General features: G+C 50.5%; 7 protein-coding genes across 7 annotated transcripts; 3 read left to right on the top strand and 4 right to left on the bottom strand.

Moving 5' to 3' along the window:
- Positions 1-769: 769 nt before the first annotated feature.
- Positions 770-1,684, bottom strand: F5J12DRAFT_725056 (ubiquitin-conjugating enzyme/RWD-like protein; the record flags this gene model as incomplete). The annotated part of the gene is made up of 8 exons (XM_051741588.1): positions 770-853; positions 908-959; positions 1,013-1,023; positions 1,078-1,170; positions 1,230-1,250; positions 1,313-1,417; positions 1,482-1,558; positions 1,615-1,684. 8 exons carry the CDS (start codon positions 1,682-1,684, stop codon positions 770-772), a joined length of 513 nt encoding a protein of 170 aa, XP_051597152.1.
- A 320-nt stretch (positions 1,685-2,004) lies between these two features.
- F5J12DRAFT_850771 (porphobilinogen deaminase, dipyromethane cofactor binding domain-containing protein) lies at positions 2,005-3,281 on the bottom strand. Its single transcript, XM_051746526.1, has 3 exons — positions 2,709-3,281; positions 2,637-2,647; positions 2,005-2,582 (listed from the first exon to the last, which is right to left on the bottom strand). Exons 1-3 carry the CDS (start codon positions 3,195-3,197, stop codon positions 2,027-2,029), a joined length of 1,056 nt encoding a protein of 351 aa, XP_051597151.1. The 5' UTR covers positions 3,198-3,281; the 3' UTR covers positions 2,005-2,026.
- Positions 3,282-3,341: 60 nt separating this feature from the next.
- On the top strand, positions 3,342-5,645 carry F5J12DRAFT_906926 (uncharacterized protein; the record flags this gene model as incomplete). The annotated part of the gene is made up of 12 exons (XM_051748844.1): positions 3,342-3,476; positions 3,550-3,622; positions 3,685-3,722; positions 3,779-3,826; positions 3,901-4,071; positions 4,137-4,316; positions 4,380-4,529; positions 4,605-4,757; positions 4,828-4,988; positions 5,055-5,103; positions 5,158-5,493; positions 5,547-5,645. 12 exons carry the CDS (start codon positions 3,342-3,344, stop codon positions 5,643-5,645), a joined length of 1,593 nt encoding a protein of 530 aa, XP_051597150.1.
- A 139-nt stretch (positions 5,646-5,784) lies between these two features.
- F5J12DRAFT_850752 (uncharacterized protein) lies at positions 5,785-11,689 on the bottom strand. Its single transcript, XM_051746525.1, has 6 exons — positions 11,276-11,689; positions 10,216-11,207; positions 9,291-10,163; positions 6,228-9,228; positions 6,008-6,136; positions 5,785-5,953 (listed from the first exon to the last, which is right to left on the bottom strand). The coding sequence occupies exons 1-6, from the start codon at positions 11,656-11,658 to the stop codon at positions 5,818-5,820; spliced, it is 5,514 nt and encodes a 1,837-aa protein (XP_051597149.1). The 5' UTR covers positions 11,659-11,689; the 3' UTR covers positions 5,785-5,817.
- On the top strand, positions 11,686-12,877 carry F5J12DRAFT_850749 (NO signaling/Golgi transport ligand-binding domain-containing protein). The gene is made up of 5 exons (XM_051746524.1): positions 11,686-12,038; positions 12,097-12,214; positions 12,268-12,360; positions 12,412-12,505; positions 12,563-12,877. The coding sequence occupies exons 1-5, from the start codon at positions 11,722-11,724 to the stop codon at positions 12,595-12,597; spliced, it is 657 nt and encodes a 218-aa protein (XP_051597148.1). The 5' UTR covers positions 11,686-11,721; the 3' UTR covers positions 12,598-12,877.
- F5J12DRAFT_850746 (uncharacterized protein) lies at positions 12,878-13,827 on the bottom strand. Its single transcript, XM_051746523.1, has 5 exons — positions 13,743-13,827; positions 13,642-13,692; positions 13,365-13,589; positions 13,112-13,309; positions 12,878-13,048 (listed from the first exon to the last, which is right to left on the bottom strand). The coding sequence occupies exons 3-5, from the start codon at positions 13,435-13,437 to the stop codon at positions 13,035-13,037; spliced, it is 285 nt and encodes a 94-aa protein (XP_051597147.1). The 5' UTR covers positions 13,438-13,589; positions 13,642-13,692; positions 13,743-13,827; the 3' UTR covers positions 12,878-13,034.
- A 6,519-nt stretch (positions 13,828-20,346) lies between these two features.
- F5J12DRAFT_725137 (uncharacterized protein) lies at positions 20,347-20,592 on the top strand (the record flags this gene model as incomplete). Its single annotated transcript, XM_051741597.1, has 2 exons — positions 20,347-20,442; positions 20,497-20,592. Coding segments are annotated over 2 exons (192 nt in total), but the record flags the coding sequence as incomplete, so codon positions are not given.
- Positions 20,593-20,927: the final 335 nt, after the last annotated feature.

The following is a 20,927-nucleotide window of genomic DNA, read 5'->3' as shown; positions in this document are numbered from 1 at the left end:
TCCAACAGCACATCATGCTGCCAAGTAACACACTTGAAGGCATACTCTCATCATATACACTCATAAGTGAGAGCTGTACCATCATTGACACCAGTGAGGTCAATATACAAGCAACAGATGCCAATGCCCATGACATGCACATGTCCAATTATGTGGATCAAAGTCATCTGACCAACATTCAAAGGTGTGATGAATGCAATACCCCAAAGAAACAACCACTCCCAAAAGGCACAAGAACCCACATGACCAGAATGGTCAGTCAAGTATGATCATTGCTCACGAAGAGTTTGGGGGCCTGGGCCTAACAGCATCCAGGAATAAAGGAAAATATACATGGCAGTCATGGACAGGGGTAGCAAACAGAAAGGGGGAAATGTGAAGCAAGGCATAACACTACATTAGTGAATCCCAAGGCTGGAATATGCCATGAACCTGGGCACCCTTTTCCTTGATAACTCATCACCATTCTGCTTGTGAGTATTGATGCACATGATTATAGAGCCAACCAATACAACAAAAGTAAGGCGGGGAAGTGTATATAGAACATATACCTCATACCAACCAACTGCATTGGGTACAAAAGGCAGAACCACATAAACCAGGGGACTATTTTTTTTCGAAATCTTGTCCAGATAAAAGTTGTGTATGTGCAAATGCTAACAGGATTCGACATGCAAGTCTGTTCTACACAAGAGTATATAGTTACACCCTAAAAAAGTCGATTCAGTATGTCTAATGTGCAACAGTGGATAGTGGGCTCACGTGTCATCTAGGCCGAAAAACGAAAGAATGAAGTGAGTGGAGCCATGCTGATGGTATCCGATCGAATCTCACCGTCATATTGGAAACGCGTCTGCGCAGGTGGGATAAACCCTGAGAATTTTCAAGGGAAAGAAAGGGCACGTACCTTCTTGGGATTATCGGGCGCGGTCCGTACATATCTGTCGTTATCCACGGGCCTAGATATGACGCCATCAGGTTGCGCAGAGGCGGAATCGATGAGAATACACACCGTTCCTTGACCTGGAGAACGGTTCTCTACTCTAGCACAAGGGGAAAAGATGAGGTATCTCGTACCTTGCAAGATGCGAGCATGCTCTGAAGCGTGACGCACACAGCGGACACGCTCAACACCGGGGACCACTCAGTCCCAAGGATAGATGCACATATCTATATACGTTCGGAAAATGGAAAGGCTCTCCAAAGTCAGTGTGTCGATAAACACTTACATGTCCATTAGAATATATATGCTGCACCCGCAGAGTCAGTGTTCCACGAGCAAACGGCCAATATGAGGGATGATTTCACGAACTGGGTGGATAGGCGCCTCTCTTGTCTCATCTACGACAAACTGTACAGCTGGTGCCGAAATGGGGTAATTGGCATCGAAGCGAAACATGAGTTTGAAAACTTCTCCCTTGCGAGCGCAGGCACGTCAGATGATGAGTAGGAGTGTGGGTCAGGACGGTTATTATATATACCTGGTATAAACTTTCGCCTAAGACCTCTATAGAGAACAACCAAGTGTCGAAATTATCTGCGCTAAGGAGCTTGATGCCTATCCGTTGGAGTAGAATTGGCGCAAAAACCAAGTGGGAGATGGGCAAAACACACCAGCTGGGCATCCTTCGATGTTGATCTCGCTGAGCTCCTTGCGTAGACGTCGAGCCGAAATGGACGCCATACCAGTACTGCTCCAACCTTTGTCAAGAGTCATCATAGTCGTGCGGGGGACATCCCGATCGGGAAGAGCACAAACAGGTGTAAATATCTCAGTATAAATTTGCGTTCCCAGTTTTTTTGGGCGAAGTAATGTCTTTGAATCCTCCCTGCTTTAGAGTCACTTGCTGTCCGTGTTCATTTCCAAGGGACTTGCAGGCGCTCGTGGGGAGGTAGATCGACACTCTTGTTATTCTTGAACGTCGCTGGTTTTCATCGCCGCTATCGTTGAATTTCAGGTGGACATCCGCGGGTAGATTGGTTACACGAATTGATATGTATATACTATCAATACAGATATGCATTATCATTCTTTCTCCTTTGCTTCGCTTGCCCGTTTCTCCCTGTCCCGACTGATATCCTCAAGAATTCCTCCAGCCCCATTGTCGATCAATATAGTTGCCAGTCTAGTACCTAGTTGTTCCGCTTCTTCTGGGTTCTGCACCGTCTCCGCCAGCGCCCCCTGAACATGCAAAGAACCGTCGATCGACGTAACGCAGCCTGTGATGTGCAAAAGACTTTGTTTCAATCCGTCTGGTCCACTCTCCTCATGAGTAAGCGAGGTGGTCACTCCAACGGGGACACTGCATCCTCCTTCCAATTTACGCAGCATAGCACGCTCAGCAAGACATCTCAGCTGAGTTTCGCGGTGTGTCAGAGCCTCGCAGAGTTCTCGTATTTGAGAATCGTCAGTCCGGATTTCAAGAGCCAATGCTCCCTGGGATACGGCATGGTAAAGAACTGGCGCATGTAGATCATCTGTGATGCGATCACCCAATCCGAGGCGTACGAGACCAGCTTTGGCGAGGATAAGTGCTGTGAATGGACCGTCCGCCGCGTCCAATTTGGCAAGACGAGTGTTACTGAAAGATCATACGCTATTGAGCGGCCAGCCATAACACGGCTTAGAGACCTACAGGTTTCCTCTCTGCAATAGTTTTCAATACACCGGGTGATTATGGGCGAGAGGATGGTGATAGCCCACTCACCACATCCATGAATTGTAACCCTGGAAAGGCTCTGCGCAATTGAGCTACTCGACGCACACTGCTCGTGCCAACAACGCTACCGGCTGGCAAGTCTTCCAGCCTCCTGTAGGGTAATCCCTGCTTCACGACCAGGCTATCGACTGGATCCTCTCTTTCCAGGATAGCACCGATCTCGCATCCATCAGGAAGGACTGTCGGGACGTCCTTCAGACTATGGACGAGGATGTCTACAGTTTTCTCCTTCAGTGCGACCTCGAGTTCCTTCGTCCAAAGTGCCTTCCCACCGAGTAAATACAGTGCCTGTGACTGATTTTTGTCCCCCTCCGTCGACATGAACGACGTATCGAAGGAAAGAGACGGAAACGCTGCCCGGAGGGCATCGAGCACAATATTGGTTTGGATCTGGGCGAGTTTGGAGGCTCTGGAAGCCAGAACAAAAGTCCTGGGCTTCGATTCCGCATCACCTGTGGTTCCCGACGTGTTCGTCATCGTAGCACTGGGTATCCTCTGGCTGGCGTTTCAAAGCGCCGTTGCCGTCTCTCTGAGGTTTATGAATGTAGATTAGATTACCAGTCACCCCGGTTACACACGGGTCGCACACTTGAGCTTGCACCTCGGCAATTGTCCATACACATGGTACTCTTGCGATTTGCACCTTCGCCCACTGGCGCTTTACATCTCGGTGGACTCAGAACAGCACTTTATAACCATCTCTATGCCAAGAAGCATGGTGGAAAGTGGATACTTAGAATCGAAGACACCGACCCCGTACGCCCTTGGTTTGGGTTGCCGGTTTTTCACGGAGACTTTACGTTTTCTGATAAACATTCATTGACTATAGACTCGTTATGTGACCGGTGCTGTCGACGGCATTCGAGCTGCGTTAGAATGGTCTGGTTTGGAATATGACTACGGTGAGGGGGAATCGCGAACTTTGCAGTTCTGTATCTCGTGTCTGATGACCTTCGGATTGAAGGGCCAGGTCGGGATGGTCCACACGGCCCATACTATCAGGTACTCGAATCCCAATCTCCATAGCTGGTGGTTCGAGTCGACTGACACCGAGGCAGTCCGAGCGGTTGGATCTATATCGAACGTATGCCCACAAACTTCTTGAGGTACGTGTGGTTTACCACTTACGTCCAAGAAAACAATTATGATCACAAGTAACATTTTGTCCTTGACTGTACAGTCAGGTCACGCCTATCGCTGCTTCTGCTCTCCCGACAAGTTGGCATCCACGAGGGAACGGCTCGCTCGCACAGGTTCTAACGCAACGTACGACAAGGAGTGTCTGCATCTCACAGAAGAAGAAGTGGCGCGGCGTATACGCGCAGGTGAAAGTTCCATAGTGAGGTTCAACGTACGTCTTTCTCTGCAAGCGTTCAACCTATATAGCTGCTGCTGCTCACTTCAAAGTGGTCTTAGGATGATCGGCTGCCCGAACGTGAGGTAGCGACAGACTTGGTGTTTGGCGCTCTCCGGGATGCACACGCGTCGCTGCCGACCGACCCCGTCCTTCTGAAGTCTGACCTCTTCCCTACTTATCATCTCGCTTCCATCGTGGACGACCACGAGATGGGGATTACACATGTGCTACGTGGTGAGGTACGCTCTCTCCAATCATTTGTTAACGCGCATACATCCATCGACATTCTCATTTTCGACTAGGAGTGGCTTCCTTCTCTTCCATTGCACCTGGATCTATATGCATCTCTGTCACTCAAACCTCCACAATTCGCACACCTCCCCATCCTACTCAACCCTGACGGTACTAAAATGTCGAAACGTAAAGGCAACGTCTCTGTACTTGACTTCACAGTGCGTAGGCCTCCGGTTTCATCACCTTCCCCCGCCCCGGTTACTCACCCAAATTAAATTGTTTTGTATGGATAGCGACGAGGGTGGGAGTCTGAAGCGTTGCTCAACTGGCTGGCGTTGGCAGGCTGGGGGGCACAGCACAACCCGAACAAAAAACCGGCTCCCTTTGGTGACTCTCAAGCCCCAGACAGTACTGCGGTTATGACGCTCCCAGAACTCGTTCACCATGTGCGTGTCTATATACGTATTACTGGATCTCTCGATATTTGGGCCTGACCGTAGCCCTTATGTGGCCAAGTTTGACCTAAGCGCTCTGACACATCGCCGGAACATACTCGACCCTGCCAAACTCGAATACCTGAACAAGCACCATCTAATGCGCAGCTGGAAGGACGACGAGGCAACCGCACATCATGCGCGCCGGATACGCGAACTCGTCAAATCGGAATTCCCATCGAGGTACTTAGACTTCTAGTCCCGATGGATTTGTTGATGGTGTGGTTTCATTTCAATCTCTTTTTATAGCCAATATGCTACGCCAGATTATATCGCGAAGGTGATTCGCGTGCTCCAAGTACGTGTTTGTGTGCTTAAATCCCGTCATCGAAAGAACCCACCTGCTTTCTAGGGACGAATAATCAACGTCTTTGACGTACCATCGCTCACACCTTTCTTCTTCGTGGATCCGGACTACGCATCGTCAGATGCAATGTCGATGATCAGATCTGTTCCAAGTGACGACTACTGTGAGCTATACTTTTGCCGCTCCTGTTTTTATGTTTTTTCCACGGCTAACGTTCGAAAAGTACTTGCACTGGAAACGACCATTCGTTTCGTTGACCAAGATTTTACTAGCGGCGATATATCACTCGTCGCGACGGTCATTCACGACGTGTGTAAGGTTACAGGTCTCAAGCAGAAAAGCTTCATGACCGCACTTCGTCATGCTCTTTCGGCAATGAAGGTACGCCATAATTTTGTGCATGTTTCTGACTAGGTCGGACCGATGTTTCTCAGACTGGACCAAGCATTCCTGAAATTATTAGTGTCCTTGGTCCAGAACGAACCATTGCGCGATTGAAGAACGCCATCTCTACCGTGACGAGTGAAATATAACATACATCCCATGCATGATACATCCTTTATGTTACTGCTGTCTAATACACAACGTGCTAATACAAGGGACGGAGGACTTACAAACTGCTGCAAGTTTTACTAAATGACGGAGAGAAAGAAAGAAATGTAAGCAAGCAGACAAACAAACATCTAATTACAAACAGTTGTTATCTCAGAGCGTCTCCCAGCCACCATTGTCTACGGTGCTCTCCAACTTGCGGGCAATGGTGGTAGGAATGCCGTGATTAAGCCACGTTTTACGTATTTCTTCCCACCTCAGCCAGTGGATGTATTGTCGTCTTCCTCGCCTATAATTGGTACTTGGTCAGCGCATGAGGTGGGAAGGGAAAATGTGAACTCACCTCATAGAAATATCGACTTCGCCATGAACATCCAAATACGGGGACTGCCCAAACGACCCGTTGTTCGCGTAGAGATAAAGCACCGAGCATCTTTTCACCACAAAATATAGACCGATAGCTCCACCACATCTATATATATATATAAACAACAACCCGTCAGTAACCCACCAAATGTGCCGAGGAAGAAAAAGAAACACATCAATGAAATCCAGAAACTTACTCTCGCGTGTGCATATTACACTCCCCTCGTCCGCCCGATTCAATATCCATGCAACAATTACTCAACATACAGCACGTCACCCCACAAATCAAACATATCGCGGCATCGACGGGGACAGTATTACACCGCGCACACCTCATAACCTTCTCGCGTCCATTGAACAGATTATCGAGTACGACAGGGAGACGCGCCATACGGTACACCGCTGGGTAGTCAAGGACGACACCGCAGTTGAGCTGCGACGCTGCGTGCGAGTGGCCATAGTGTGCGCACCACCCTGACAGTGCGTTTTGGAGCGTGTCTTGGTTGGGCAGGTCTGACAAGGGTGGGATGTTGAGGAACGACAAGAGACGCTTATACTCGTTGTCTTGGTGGGAGGAGTGGGACGACGACGAAGAGAATGCATTCGGGAGAACCGAACGACACAGGATCGCTGCCCGACGAAGGAACGGAAGTGTAAACGCATAAAGCGTCTTCTCGATACGTCCCTCTCCAAACGTCTCCAACACGTGGGTGGCGGTATGTTCGAAAATCGGTGAGTGCCGTACAACGGACATAAAGAACATCTTGACATCGCCAAATAGCTCCGGGTGGCTGCGAACGACCGGCTGAAGACCATTGCACGACCTCGCCTTGTTGAGTACGTATACCATGCCGACGACAGTGCGCGCTAAGCAGGCATAGTAGCATAGAATGAGCACGTGCTGAAGCATTTCCGGTGCGACTGCCGCGGTCTCCACGAGAACGCTGAGCGGGTCGCGAAGAAGGAAGGGATACGAGAACGACGTGAGCGACGTGCGGCTCCATTCAGGCAGCAGCCGCTTAACAATAGTTTGCTTCACCAATTCCCTACCACCATCTGGCCTTGCCTCCAACTCCAACCGTGCAATGGCAGAAAGACAACCAAGTAACGCGCGAATCATTCGTTGCTGCGTCTCAGACAAGCTATCGGCGATGGTACCGGTGCCGGCAGAAGAACCCGTGGTACCACGAGCGGCAACCTCAATAGAGGAAATCGTGTACCCAATCACTTCTTCAGGGATATAGATCCCCGCGCCTCGTTCTCCCTGTTCTGGCTCCGGTCGATCTCGGAGGTGCCGCGTCTGCTGAGATATAGTCCTAACTACGCTCATAAAACTTTCAAGCATCTTGTGAGCCTCCATCACTTCCGGGCGTCGCAGGTGATTCATATAGTTGGGGTCTTGAACGCTCCAGAAGACGAACTCGCCCGTGCCGTTCCTGAATTGGAGGGAATCCATAAGAGGGTCCGGTTTGGACTTGAGAAGGGATATACCAGCAGCTCGGATCCAGTCGTGGAAGGGGACACTGCTGAGTGGCGTCGTGGACGGCCTGGATATGGGAAGAATGACGTTCCCTAGACTCTTACACAGCGGGCATATGAACTCCTTGCGAAGTATGTTCTCTGGATGGTTTCGCATCATATAGGCGCGATGCCGTTGTCGAATGGATACATTGTATGTCGAAAAACACTCCATATGCATCATATGACCGCACATAGACGTGTGTATACCAAAACGCGTATACAGCGATGGAAAACCACCAAAGTTGGGCGGGAAATGCGTGACGTCTTCGTACATGTCTGGGCCAACGGGTGGGAACGTAGATGGGTGGGCGGGTTGATTCGTCCGGTCCAGTGACGAAGGCATCGACATAAGCTCACTCAAGTAGGCGCTGTGGCCGTCAGGGTGCTTCCGCAGCAGTCGACTCGGTTGGATAAAGCCCAACATTCCGAAGGGTTGATTCTCGTTGAGGTCCTCTTGACACACGATGCAAGACCCATACGATACGTTTTCCTCCGGCGACGTAGCGGCATCTTCATCATCCTCGTCGTCTTCGTCCTCAAAGTTGATAGCAAAGCTTGCCTGCTGCGCCTTCATCTGCGCCATGATCGCTTGCTGGCGGGCCTTCGCAGCGCGCTTTCGCAGACTTTCCGCATCTGCACCCGGCCCCGGCACATCCACAACTTTCCGCCGCGCTTGCACCTCTTCCGGAACAAACTTTGAGATCTCCCCAAGAATCCAACCTATTCGGGTCATATATGGCTTGAAATGCTCATTGTGCTCCATCGCACATATCACATCGATGAGATTCTTGTGATCATCACCAAACGTCTTGATCGCTGCCAGATGACTGAAAACCGAAGCGCGCTCCACGAGTGCAAGCATGATAAGATAGAACGCTTGGTCGAGGATAGCCTCGGACGAAGGGGGTGTCATCCCCGCGGCCTCAGTAAGCGCAAGAATATTGTAGATCGCATAGAACATGACCTGCAAAAGAACCTCGGACTCGAGCAACGATGGAAGGATAGAGAACGGGCCATGTTCGATCCCGATCGGCTTAGGCAGGACGACGGGGTCTGTCTCGCCTGTCTTTTTCTTCAACCATGCGCGAAGGGCACCCTCAACTTCTTCCCGTCGATTACGTGCATAGTGGTAATAGAACGGGTTGACCTCGGCATATAACTCATCCCTCAATTCATATGTGCCCGTGTCCGAGGTAGATTCAGGGGCTCGGAAGTGTGCCACATCGGCCAGGACGTGTTCAAAACAGACATCATCTACGAAGCGCTCTGCGACGCGCTTCACGAGGTCTGTGTACGAACAGGGGCCGGGCGCGAGAGCGTGAATGATTTCACGACGAACAGCCGCGGGGAGTGGCATTTTCGATGCACTCGCTTTCTCGGTGAGGAGAGTGATGATGACGTAGAGTACTTCCTCGACCATACTAGATAACTGTACACCCTCATAGACGGGGTGGACGACGGAGCCACAGAAGAACTGGAGAAGCCCAAAACGGTCCAGAATGCTGACGAAGACGGTGTTGGGATCCAAAATGATGAGAGACGTCTGGAGGATGAACAAGTCTTGATCGTAGCAGAGCTCGCGAAGCATGAAATCGCGATAGTGCAGAAGTTGTCCGCGTATCGGGAAACCGTTGCGTACCCAAAGACCCGAGCGAATCTGGGCCACCATCGAGAGGACTAGATTGTTTCGAGTCAAACCTCATCTTGGTCCGTTCACGCAACTGGACCAGAAAACTTACCTCGCAGCGGAAAATCAATCATGGTCAAAATCATCGGCTCCGTTGATATTCGCATAAAGAGATCCCTGACGCTCGCAACACCAACTTGCAATAACGACTCCTCCGAAAGGATATCGACATGTTTGAGCAGCTCCGCCAAGAGCCAGTGCAACGAGTGGTGGAAACTGACCCATTCCTCCAGTACATCGAACTCGATGATCGTGTACTCGGCGTCACCAAAGACGACAGAATGGAATGCAGGAGCCGAGAACTTGTTCTTGTCGAGCTTGTCGTTGCTCAACGTACATACCGTAATGATCTCGAGCACCACGGTAGTGATAGCATTTATAAGTTGTGACGGGGTGGCCCATGCAAATGCTTCGCCGTACACCTTGATGACCCGGGACAAGGACAACGTTACGTTGAAGACACTGATCCATGCATCCGTCTCGTACTCTACGTGGCTGGTCGCCGCACGCTTATTGGGATGAACACACATGAACAGCTGGCAGACCTTGGCGAATTTGTGTATGAAGGATACGTTACTTGCAATGAGCCGTTGCACGGGTTGGTTGTGGCAGAGGTAACGAAGGTCGCTGAACACTGGCATGAAACGCTTCGATTTGAATGGGAAACTCTCGACGTCCAGCTCTCCGGCATCGGTAGATGCAGTGGTGTTCTTCAGGATGCGCTTCTCGGCAATTTGGTTTGTAAAGAAATTGATGATGATGTTCAGGAGTCGTGTGACAAGGTCATGGTGTCGCACGACGTAGCTTGCGACTGAAGGCACCGTGAAGAGCTGCAAGGCAAAATACTTGATAGACGTCTCTGCCTCTCGATCTACCAAGAGATATGCATCTATGACGCGATGATAGACGGCGGCAAAGTGACTGCCTAAGACTAGGATCAGTCGAGGAAGTCAACGAGTACAGGAGAGGGCTCCTACCAACGGCTATCTTGTGGGGGTGCGAGAGTGTCAAGATAGATGCGTATATTTCCTTGAGACACATCCGTGGCTTCTTCCAAAGCCTGGTGTGATACAGAAACAACCAGTCGATTCTCGCTGCACCAGGAACGTCAGCTGACAAGTCAGGGATCTGAGGGCCAGAGCCATATATGTTGCTCTCTCGACGTCTAGGAGACAACAATTCGGCTGCGATGACCTCTCTTGTGACGAGGGTGTCGGCTCCGAGACGACTGCGGGTGAGATCTACGAGCCATTCGATGATGACCATGGCGACCTGTTCGCGAAAGGTGTCGTATGCTCTGCGGACGGTGACTCCAAGTTCAATCTTGGATATAATCAGGGCGATCTCGAGGAGACGACCGGCGTTTGCATTCATGTCGATGATCTCGCGACCATGTTCGTCGACGGTATGAGCAATAGCCGTTGCATCCTTGCGATCGCGGTTAGTGGTGTCACAGAGAAGCTGTATTACCTCGTCGAACGAGTGTTTGTCATCGTTCCACAAGATGACGCAATACTGGTCTTTTTGCATCGGGTCTGCAGAGGGCTGTAGGCGGAGGTCGGCTTCGTTGTCAGGTATGGTCGGCTCGTCCGGTGAATAGTCGAGGGTGTCGAGGAGGAAGTCCAGCGCATAGCCGATTGTCCTGCCCATGATGTCACGCAGTTCGGGAGGACAAGGTGCTCGGAAGGGAAAGTTAGGGACGGGAGGGATTTCAGCTTCTGATATGGAGCGTGGTGCGGTTCTGGGAGTAGTATCTGGAGTGTTGAGGGCAGCATGGGAGAGCTCCTCTGCTTCCTGGAGGACGGGGTGATATGGACATTGTAGAGATTGTCTCCATGCTTCTGGGTCACCGCAGTCGCAACATCCTCCGGACTGTTGTGCTATGAAGAAACTGACGTTATGGTTCTCGTGACTGCTTGCGCGGAAGCAACGGTTGCAGAGAACACAACTCTCGTCGAGCGCACAGTCCCTGAAAAAATATGCAGTACATTCGTGAGTTTCACACAACTCCCTGAGCAGAAATCGATGGCAGCGCACTTGCACCGGAAGCAGCTCTCTCCCTTTGTGAAGATGTGCCCACACGGTCGACCTGGTATGACAGGATCCTCTGCTGCGCCTGCACCTGCAAACCCGAGCTCGGCCTGCACTTGGCTGAGGGTGGCATGCATTGGGAGACTCGAGTTAGACAGAGGCAGGAACATGTGAGCGTATTGCCCCCAGAATGCATCGTAGAGCTCAGACAGAATCTCTGCACGCGTGGCTGGAGTGAAGACGTATTTGCGTGAGCCTGGCATTGTTTCGAGTGCAAAGCGGAGACGTGACAGAGGATCGGATGGCCTGTCTCGCGGGTTCATCGACATCGACATCGCTGGAGGGAATCTCGCCGTCGTCGAGTTGAACAGCGCCATCAGCCCAGACATTTCACTGCCTGTGGTCTGGTCAGTGCGCAACCTGTAATCGCCAGTCACGTGCACCTCTCTACCATGAGCCTCGTAGCATTGGCAGACCCGCCAGCCGTCTACGTGGATGGCGCAGCGATGGACTGTCTCGTCATCGAGGCAGTCAGCGCACTCCGGGCATCCTCTGCGGTAGCAGCAGCCCGCGCAACCAAGATCGAGCTCGAAATGGCACAGGCTGGGTTCGTGCCTCCGCCCCCCGTCGCAAAGCCTCAGCACAGCAGCAAAGACAGCGTCGGCAGCAACACTGCACGTCCGCATTCGTATGTCGACGAGGAGGACGAGGGAGTCCGGTCCAGACTAGAAGCTATCGGATTGCACGTAGGCGCCAACTATGCAGAAAAGTCATTCATATGTCTACGTTGTCCTCCCGTACTTGATATAATAACCTGTCCTGAGTAGATTGTGTCGAGACAGACCCCTCTTCTCTGACTCGCTCGACGCGATCAAGTTCATCTGCAAGGAACTGTGGGTCTCGTGCTGGGACAAACAGGTCGACAATCTACGAACAAATCACCGCGTCTGTAGTCACCCCTAAACCTTGTCCTCATGCACTGTTGACACGTCCTACAGGGTGTGTTTGTGCTTCAAGACAACACGTTCAAACCGCTCACTCGTATATCATCTTGGGAGGGTCGTGCCGAAACTCTCAAACGAGCCAAGTTGGTATGGCTACCCAAACATGTCACCTCATTTTGACCTTGACAGCGTTTCTAGGCTGCTGCCTTCCCAGCAGGCATCATCCGCGGTGCCCTCTCGCGCATGGGGCTGCATGGAACCGTCACCCCGGAAATTACTGCACCTCCACATTGTATGTTGCATAGTTCCCCATCATTCGTGCGATATCTGCGAACCTGTGACTTTGCAGGTACCTTTCAAATCAAGTTACCCAAGAATACATAGGTACAGTCCCGCATCGCGTCCATTGTATCACATTCGTTACAGCTGCTTGCGAAAATAATGGCAGCGCGACTTTCTTCCGTGTGAATCACTGAGGTTATCTCTTACATACACAGTACAGTCGTTGGGCAGGTGGACGTGCGGATGTCGGACGCACGGTAGTAGAGATCGCGTTGCTCGTGGGGTAGTACGTACTACGGATGTCGGACAGTAGTACAGGTTGCGCATACACCACTGAATTACATAATGCCACTGACACCCACTAGGCGTGTCCACAGCATGTCCCTAATAGCTACTTGCGATCTTCTTCAAGCCTCGTCGAACGGAACATTGAGTAGAACTCACATATCATTCAATTTACCAAAAATCCTTATTTTCGATGGCCCGTCTGCATCCAAAGAAATGCCATCTCTTTGGAGTTGGGAGATCCCATTCCACATCTAACTTGTCACCGGTGCGCTAATTCGTTGTTTCTGACCGACGGTGTTCATTGACAACAAAGAAAAAACGGCTGCAGCGATCGTCGCAAGCCCCCGCTGGGGATGCCATTCCCCCGACTGAAACATCGGCCAGGGGAACGCTTGCCAGGATAAGACGCTTTTTGCGTAAGTCAAACAGTACCCCAAGTTCTGTTGCGGCAGAGGCAGTTGGTACCGGTGCTGGTGAGGGAACACAGGAGCAGCCGGGACAACCCCTGGCAGTTCAATTGGAGGACGTAAGTGACCTCCTATTTCCGACTAAAATTGGCACTAACCAGTCACATTGGGCAGAAACCAGCAACGAAAAAAGAACTAAAACCTGTCCCTGCGGTAGGAGAGGACATCGATCATGCAGCCCAAGCATTCGACAATATTGCTCCCATGCCACACCTCAGCGAAGGCACTGCCAATATCATCAACGATGCAAACACGGCATTCACTGACATCCAGAACTTCACCAATACCTATCTCGAACCTTTCAAAGTTTTCAATGAAGTCGTCACAACCCTTTCCAATGTGCATATATTTTTTCCGCTCATCTAATACAATGATAGAATGCATGTCTTAGGTCCACCCCTATGCCCAGATTGCGCTGGGAATCTTGACAGCTGCTTCTCAGGTGTGTTCCCAGTCACATATCCATTTGCCATCTCACATGGTGGCTCGTAGTTGCTCATTAAACAAGCAAATCTAGACAAGGCCGTGTCCGACCTCTTGAAAACGATCCGGGGTGTCTATGAATTTCTTGCCGAAGAAGATACCATCAACAATATCGACAGTATGAAAGATATTCTTGCGAAGATTGCTGGAGTGATAAGCAACGCCGTGCAGTTCATCAAAGACTACTCAAAAACAAAGAGTTTCTGTGAGTCTTAATGTGCCCCTCTTGGCACTAGATATTGATGCGGTTCATTCTCAGGGAAAAGGACAGGGAAGAACATCGGCTCTAAGACGCAGGCCATCATCGACGACTACACCACGACGCTGAATGATTTAATGCAGCAGTACCGTGACCGCACAGCCCGGGACACTCAAATCAACGTCCACCACATATTGGAGGACCTGAACCTCGAAGGCATGGCCTACGCTGAGGGTGCAGGGCTTGATACGTCTAAGATATGTCTCGATGGCACGAGGACAGAGATTTTGCGCCACATCATTGACTGGATCACTGACCCCAGGCCCAACGCCCCTCGTATCATGTGGCTTCAGGGGCAAGCTGGACGAGGAAAGTCGGTCATTGCGCATACGATTGCTGCATGGATCAAGGATACTGGCGGACTCGGGTCCTGCTTTTGCTTCACGCGCGACAGGTTGTCCGAACATCGTGAAGAGAAGATTCTGACGACCATCGCCCGCGACCTGGCAGACCGTGACCCGGCGTTTCGGCGAGCACTAGCTGATGTCGTCTCCAAGGACTACTCCCTCAAAACTACGCGGGACGTAATGCAGCAATGGCAGCGACTCATTTTGAAACCTTTGTCCAAGGTCAACGGGGTGATCGTTGGCAACGTGGTTATGGTAATTGATGCGCTGGATGAAAGTGGGCCGGAGACATCCAGGAGTCGTATCCTGCCTCTTCTCGCGTCACAGGAGGCTGCTCACCTCCCCCCAAATTTCCGCATTCTTTTGACGTCCAGGCTGTTGCCGGATATTGAGGACGCCTTCACTGGTTGCCAACACTTAACTGTAACTTGTTTGGATGAGGTTCCCCTTGAAACCGCTGAGCACGACATTCATCTATTCGTTTCTAATGAACTCCGTCACCCGCACCTCGAGGATGTCATTGGACCCAAGGAGATAGATCAGATAACTCAGAAATCAGGTGGCCTGTTCGAATGGGCACGTGTGGCTTGCGAGTTCATCAAGCGGAAAAGAGCTGGACAGACCCTCAGGGAACGCTTTGAAGACGTGATGGCTCGTCGATCTGGAGAGGGAGGGACACTTTTGGACAAAACGTATACCACGATCTTGCAGACTGCTATTCCTCCAGCATCCCTTGCGCGGTTTCGCTCAGTGATGGGACAAATACTGATGACATTGATACCCCTGCCCATGTCGACGTTGCAGCTCATGCGAAAATACTTTCCCAACGAGGAGGACCACTATGATATCGCGGTCATCCTGGAGTTCATGGCACCGGTGTTGGCTGGTGTTAATGACTCTTCTCCTGTTCGACCCCTCCACGTGTCTTTTTACGATTTCCTGACAAGCCAATCACGAAGTGGGGACTATTTTATCAGCACTTCTGAACAATATGACCTATCCTGGGCCTCACTGCGGATTCTCTGTAATGATCTGCAATTCAACATTTGCAGACTGGAAAGCTCCTACTTCAGCAATTCCGAAGTCCTTGGCTTACAGGAAAGAATCAACAAATACATTACACCTCAACTGTCCTATTCTTGCCAATTCTGGGCCCAACATCTGCAGAAGACTACCTTTGACCCAGTGCTTGCTGAGTTGGTGAGGAGTATTGTGGGGAGTGAAAGAATTCTGTTCTGGCTGGAGATTTTGAGTGTTATTGGTGAATTTAGGAGAGCTGTAGACACTCTCATCTATACTGCATCATGGCTATTGGTGAGTTTCCCTTGGATTTACATAGCATTTCCTAATGTCATATTGAAAGGATCAGCCAAGTTTTGAGGATGCATTAGGAATGGTACAAGATGAGATCAAGTTCATTATGAACTTTGGTGGGGCAATCTCACACAGTGCCCCACATCTTTACATATCTGCATTGCCATTCATTCCTTCAGACACAAGGTTAGCAAAAGTGCTGATGCCAAAGTTCTCTGGCCTTGTTGGAGTTACAGTAGGGGGGCTTAGGGAGTGGATGGCTGCCCAGCTGTCCTTAGAGGGGCATGCTGCAGCAATTTATTCAGTTGCATTCTCCCCTGATGGCAAGAGAATTGTTTCTGGGTCATGTGACAAGACAGTGAGGGTTTGGGATGCTGAAAGGGGTGTACAGGTTGGTAGCCCTCTTCAGGGGCATACTGATTGGGTCCTGTCAGTTGCATTCTCCTGTGGTGGCAAGAAGATTGTCTCAGGGTCAAAGGACAAGACTGTGAGGGTCTGGAATGCTGAAAGGGGTGTGCAGATTGGCAGCCCTCTTCAGGGGCATGTTGATTGGGTTGGCTCTGTTGCATTCTCCCCTGATGGCATGAAGATTGTCTCAGGGTCAGATGATGCAACTGTCAGGATCTGGGATGCTGAGAGGGGTGTACAGATTGGTAGCCCTCTTCAGGGGCATACTGATTGGGTCAAATCAGTGGCATTCTCCCCTGATGGGAAGAGGATTGTCTCAGGGTCAAAGGACAAGACTGTGAGAGTCTGGGATACTGAGAAGGGCATGCAGATTGGCAGCCCTCTTCATGGGCATACTGGTTTAGTCCATTCAGTTACATTCTCCTCTGATAGGAAGAGGATTGTCTCAGGCTCAGAGGATAAGACTACAAGGTTCTGGGACACTGAGGAAGGTGTGCAGCTCTTCTGCCTTTCCCAGGGCCACAGTGGTCCAGTGTCTACAGTTGCATTCTCCCCTGATGGCCAAAGGATTGTCTTGGGGTCAAAGGACAACATTGTGAGGATCTGGGATTCCAAGAGTGGTGTGGAGATTGGCTGCCCTCTTCTGGGGCATACTCATGGGGTCCTTTCAGTTGCATTCTCCCCTCATGGAGAGAGGATTGTCTCAGGGTCAGCAGACAAGACTGTGAGGGTCTGGGATGTTGAGAGGAGTTTGCAGATTGGCAGCTCTATTCATAGGCATGTTGGTTGGGTTGAGTCAGTTGCATTCTCCCCTGATGGAAGGAGGATTGTCTCAGGGTCATCTGACAAGACTGTGAGGATCTGGGATGCAGAAAGGGGTATGCAGATTGGTTGTCCCCTTGAGGGGCATACTGAATGGGTCAAAGCAGTTGCATTCTCCCCTGATGGCAAGAGGATTGTCTCAGGGTCAGATGACAAGACTCTGAGGGTATGGGATGCTGAGAGGAGTACACAAATTGGTACCCCTCTTCAGGGGCATACTGGGTTAGTCAGGTCAACTGCATTCTCCCCTGATGGCAAGAGGATTGTCTCAGGGTCATCTGACATGACTTTGAGGGTTTGGGATACTGAGAGAGGTGTGCAGATTGGTTCCCCCTTTGAGGGGCATTCCAATTGGGTCAAATCAGTTGCATTCTCCCCTGATAGTGAGAGGATTGTCTCAGGGTCATCTGACAAGACTGTGAGGATATGGGATGCTCAGAGAGGTATGCAGATTGGTTGCCCCCTTGAGGGGCATACAAATTGGATCAAATCAGTTGCATTCTCCCCTGATGGAAAGATGATCATCTCAGGGTCAGATGACAAGACTGTGAGGGTGTGGGATGCTGAGAGGAGTGCACAGATTGGTAACCCTCTTCAGGGGCATACTGGATGGGTCCATTCAGTTATATTCTCCCCTGATGGCAAGAGAATTGTTTCAGGGTCATCTGACAAGACTATGAGGGTCTGGGACACTGAAAGTCATGAGCAGTTATACTGCCTTCCCCAGAGCCACACTGGTCCATTGTCTACACTTGCATTCTCCCTTGATGGCACAAGAATTGCCTCAGGCTCCTATGACTCCACTATTAGGACATGGAACACTCAGAAATATGAGGACATTATCACCCATCACCAGAATTTGAAAATACCTGCATGTAATGCAAATGGTAAGCACATTCCAGCTATTGCTCATGGTCACTTTTACTGAAAGTACTTTCTAGCCTTTGGAACTCCCCAAATCTGCTTTTCATCAGTTCTCTCACATGCATTACATGACAGTGAACAACTCCTTGATGGCTTCCAGCCACAGCATGTTGAGGAACTGTTTGAACCAGTGAAGCTTCATCCAGATGGCTGGATGAGAGGTCCAGAGGGAAGATTGCTACTTTGGTTACCTCCAACATTCTGGAGGCCATTTTACTCGAGTTGCAATGTGGCTGTGATTCCAAAAGATTGCTGTACAGAGCTGGACATGAGCCACATGGTTCATGGGGACAAATGGCATAGGTGTTTAAAGACTGTTGGTTGATTTCATGAATGTATTATATCTAGTATTGACAAACACATGTATTTACAAACTCTTGCAATCAACAATGCTACTCATTGTTTCATTGGGCTATCATCAAGCTTGTGCAAACCTAACAAACTCCAATGCTGGTTAGTGCACAGGTAAATGATTGTGCCAGCTCAGTCCAGCCTGAAAGCCAAGGCTTGGGCTCAGTTTCTGGAGCTCACTCCTCAGATATCCTTGGGCCAAGCCGTGAACCCCTAAAAAAGCCAAGCCATGGCTCGGCTCATCCTGAGGCCATAGCTTGCTTCATACTACCTACATTTGATGTAAGATAGATTATTCAAAAGCCCTTGTCAAGAATTACTACTTCCCAAAACAGCCCACAAAATGGGAGAGCTACAGCTCAGACACCATCCAAGGTAGTGCCATGGCGAGGGGGGAAGACTCTCGAACAATGCCAGGTGTTCGAAACAACGTGAACCCAGAGGGAACAGCAGCAGAGAACACGACGAATGCGGCGCAAAAGGAATTGTGTGAATCCGAGCCTCTGATCCCGAGATATTCGCAAAGCCGTCCAAAGATGCCTCCAACTGGAAAATGGAGAACATCTCCGGATCCACTGCAGCAAATGTAATTTTCTACATACCATTCCATATCTCTCGACAAGTAGTATTACATCCCCAAAAAGCGAGAGGAACGGCGACGAAATGGGCGAGACACGGCCACACGACATCATAAAGGTAACACTTGGAGGAGGGGAGAAGGGAGGCGGTTGACACAAACCTGCAGAAGACGCCGGAGAATACCTAGAAAAACATGGAGAAAAACAATCACCCTGATCAGAGCACCTGATTCTGAACTATACACAAGTGTCCTGCAGCCCTCTGACCACTAAAATGGTCATCTCGACAACGGCCATTTGGCAATTGAAGCGTCCCTGGAAAGGACTCAGAGAGGAGGATTAAAATCGGAAAAATGAGGGGAACGGTCCTGGAATGCGTATGATACGACAACATGGCCTCGAAGGCGGCCTTCCTACAAAAATGCGAATGTCTCCAGAGCCGCCGGAGAAATTCAAACAAACCAAGTATTGACAGGGAGCTGACGTTGAGGAGTATCACTACTCCGAAAAGCGGGAAACATGACGTGAAAACGAGCGAGATACACGCTCGACTCGATCTGCATTCGCAGCAGGCGGTGGATCAGGCGAAAGATAAGATTGAGAGTGTGTCGTGAGATGGCTGTTGAGATGGTAGTGAAGGAAAACAAAATGGTTGGAGAGAGGGGGGACAGGTGTGGCAAAGAGGGTGGGTGAGAGAACGTTGTCTTCGGTGCACCAGAGGGCTCATCAACAGTGGACTTGGCAGCTTTGTCGAACGACACGGGACGCCATTGTTGCTGGGTGACGATCGTTTCCTCTTGCCAAGTGGTATCAACAACGGCACTGATGTTCAAGATTCGCCACTGTGAGCATCAAAGACTTGGATGTGGTGATTCAGAGAGGGACCGAGAAGATGCAAGGTAGCCTCCGTCATATTGCCGTTCGTTACATATCGAGGTAGCCCTGTCCTTCGATATAAGACTTGCGTTTCCCCCTTCCTGAGTGAACTCGTCGAGCCTCTTCGACCACACAACTGACTAATCCCGGAGCCGGGCCCGCAGGCAATCCTCACGGCTCAGCTCGGCCCGGCCCAATTAGGGCTTGACGCCGGGCCGAGCACGTCACTGGGCAAGTATCACGAGCAGACCCGCCACTGTGGACTGTCTCGTCACCGAGGCAGTCAACGCACTCTGGACATTCTCTGCAGCAGAAGCAGCCCGCACGACCAAGATCGAACACGAAATGGCACAAGCTCGGTTCGTGCCTCCGCCCCCCGTCGTTGCAAAGCCACAGGACAGCAGCAGGGCAGCAGCACTGCACGTCCGCACTCGTATGTTGACGAGGAGGACGAGGGAGTCCGGTCCAGACTAGAAGCCATCGGATTGCACGCAGGGCCAACTGCTCGGAAAAGTCATTCCGCCGCCTCCTCTTGATAATATGTATCTGTCTGTATAAATTGTGTCGAGACTGGCAGTACTGACCCCTCTCCGCTGACTCGCTCGACACAATCAAGTTCACCTCAAGGAACTATGGATCTCATGCTAAGCACACAATCTACGAACAAATCACCGCGCCCGTAGTCACCCCCAAACCTTGCCGGCTACATGTGTTACTGACACGTCCTACAACATGGCACGTTCGCACTCCAAGACAACACGTTCAAACCGCTCACTCGTATATCAGAGTCTTGGGAGAGTCGCACCGAAACTTTTAAACGAGCCAATTTGGTAAGCCTGCCCAAACGCGTCACCTCAATTTAACCTTGACGACAGTATCTCCAGGTTGCCGCATTCCCAGCAGGCATCACCTGCGGTGCCCTCTCGCGCATGGGACTGCATGGAACCGTTACCCCCGAAGTCACTGCGCCTCCACATTGATATGCACCATCCATGCAATATCTACAGACGCCTGTTGTCTGACTTTGCAGGCATCTTTCAAATTAAGTTGCCCAAGAATGCATAGGTGCGGTTCTCCCACCATGTCCTATTGTAACACATACATTACAAACGAAACTATGTGTTTATATACCAAGTCAATCCATTGGCGTGATGAGCACCTAGCCAGCTGGTGAACGTGAAGGAGCCAGGCCAAGCGTGAACATCAAATCAAGTTAAGCTGGTAACAAGTGATGAATCGACAACCAACGTTCGACCGCTAGGGGAAGGTGTGGCAGGTGCAAAAAACGCGATGAATCTGTCGAAGTTCTGGGTCG

This window comes from Pisolithus orientalis, assembly GCF_024613125.1.
Source record: "Pisolithus orientalis strain OTSU chromosome Unknown F5J12scaffold_32, whole genome shotgun sequence".
In the NCBI taxonomy this organism is placed as follows: Eukaryota; Fungi; Basidiomycota; class Agaricomycetes; order Boletales; family Pisolithaceae; genus Pisolithus; species Pisolithus orientalis.
Note: the sequence above shows the minus strand (reverse complement) of the source record. Positions and strands in the feature narration are given on the sequence as shown.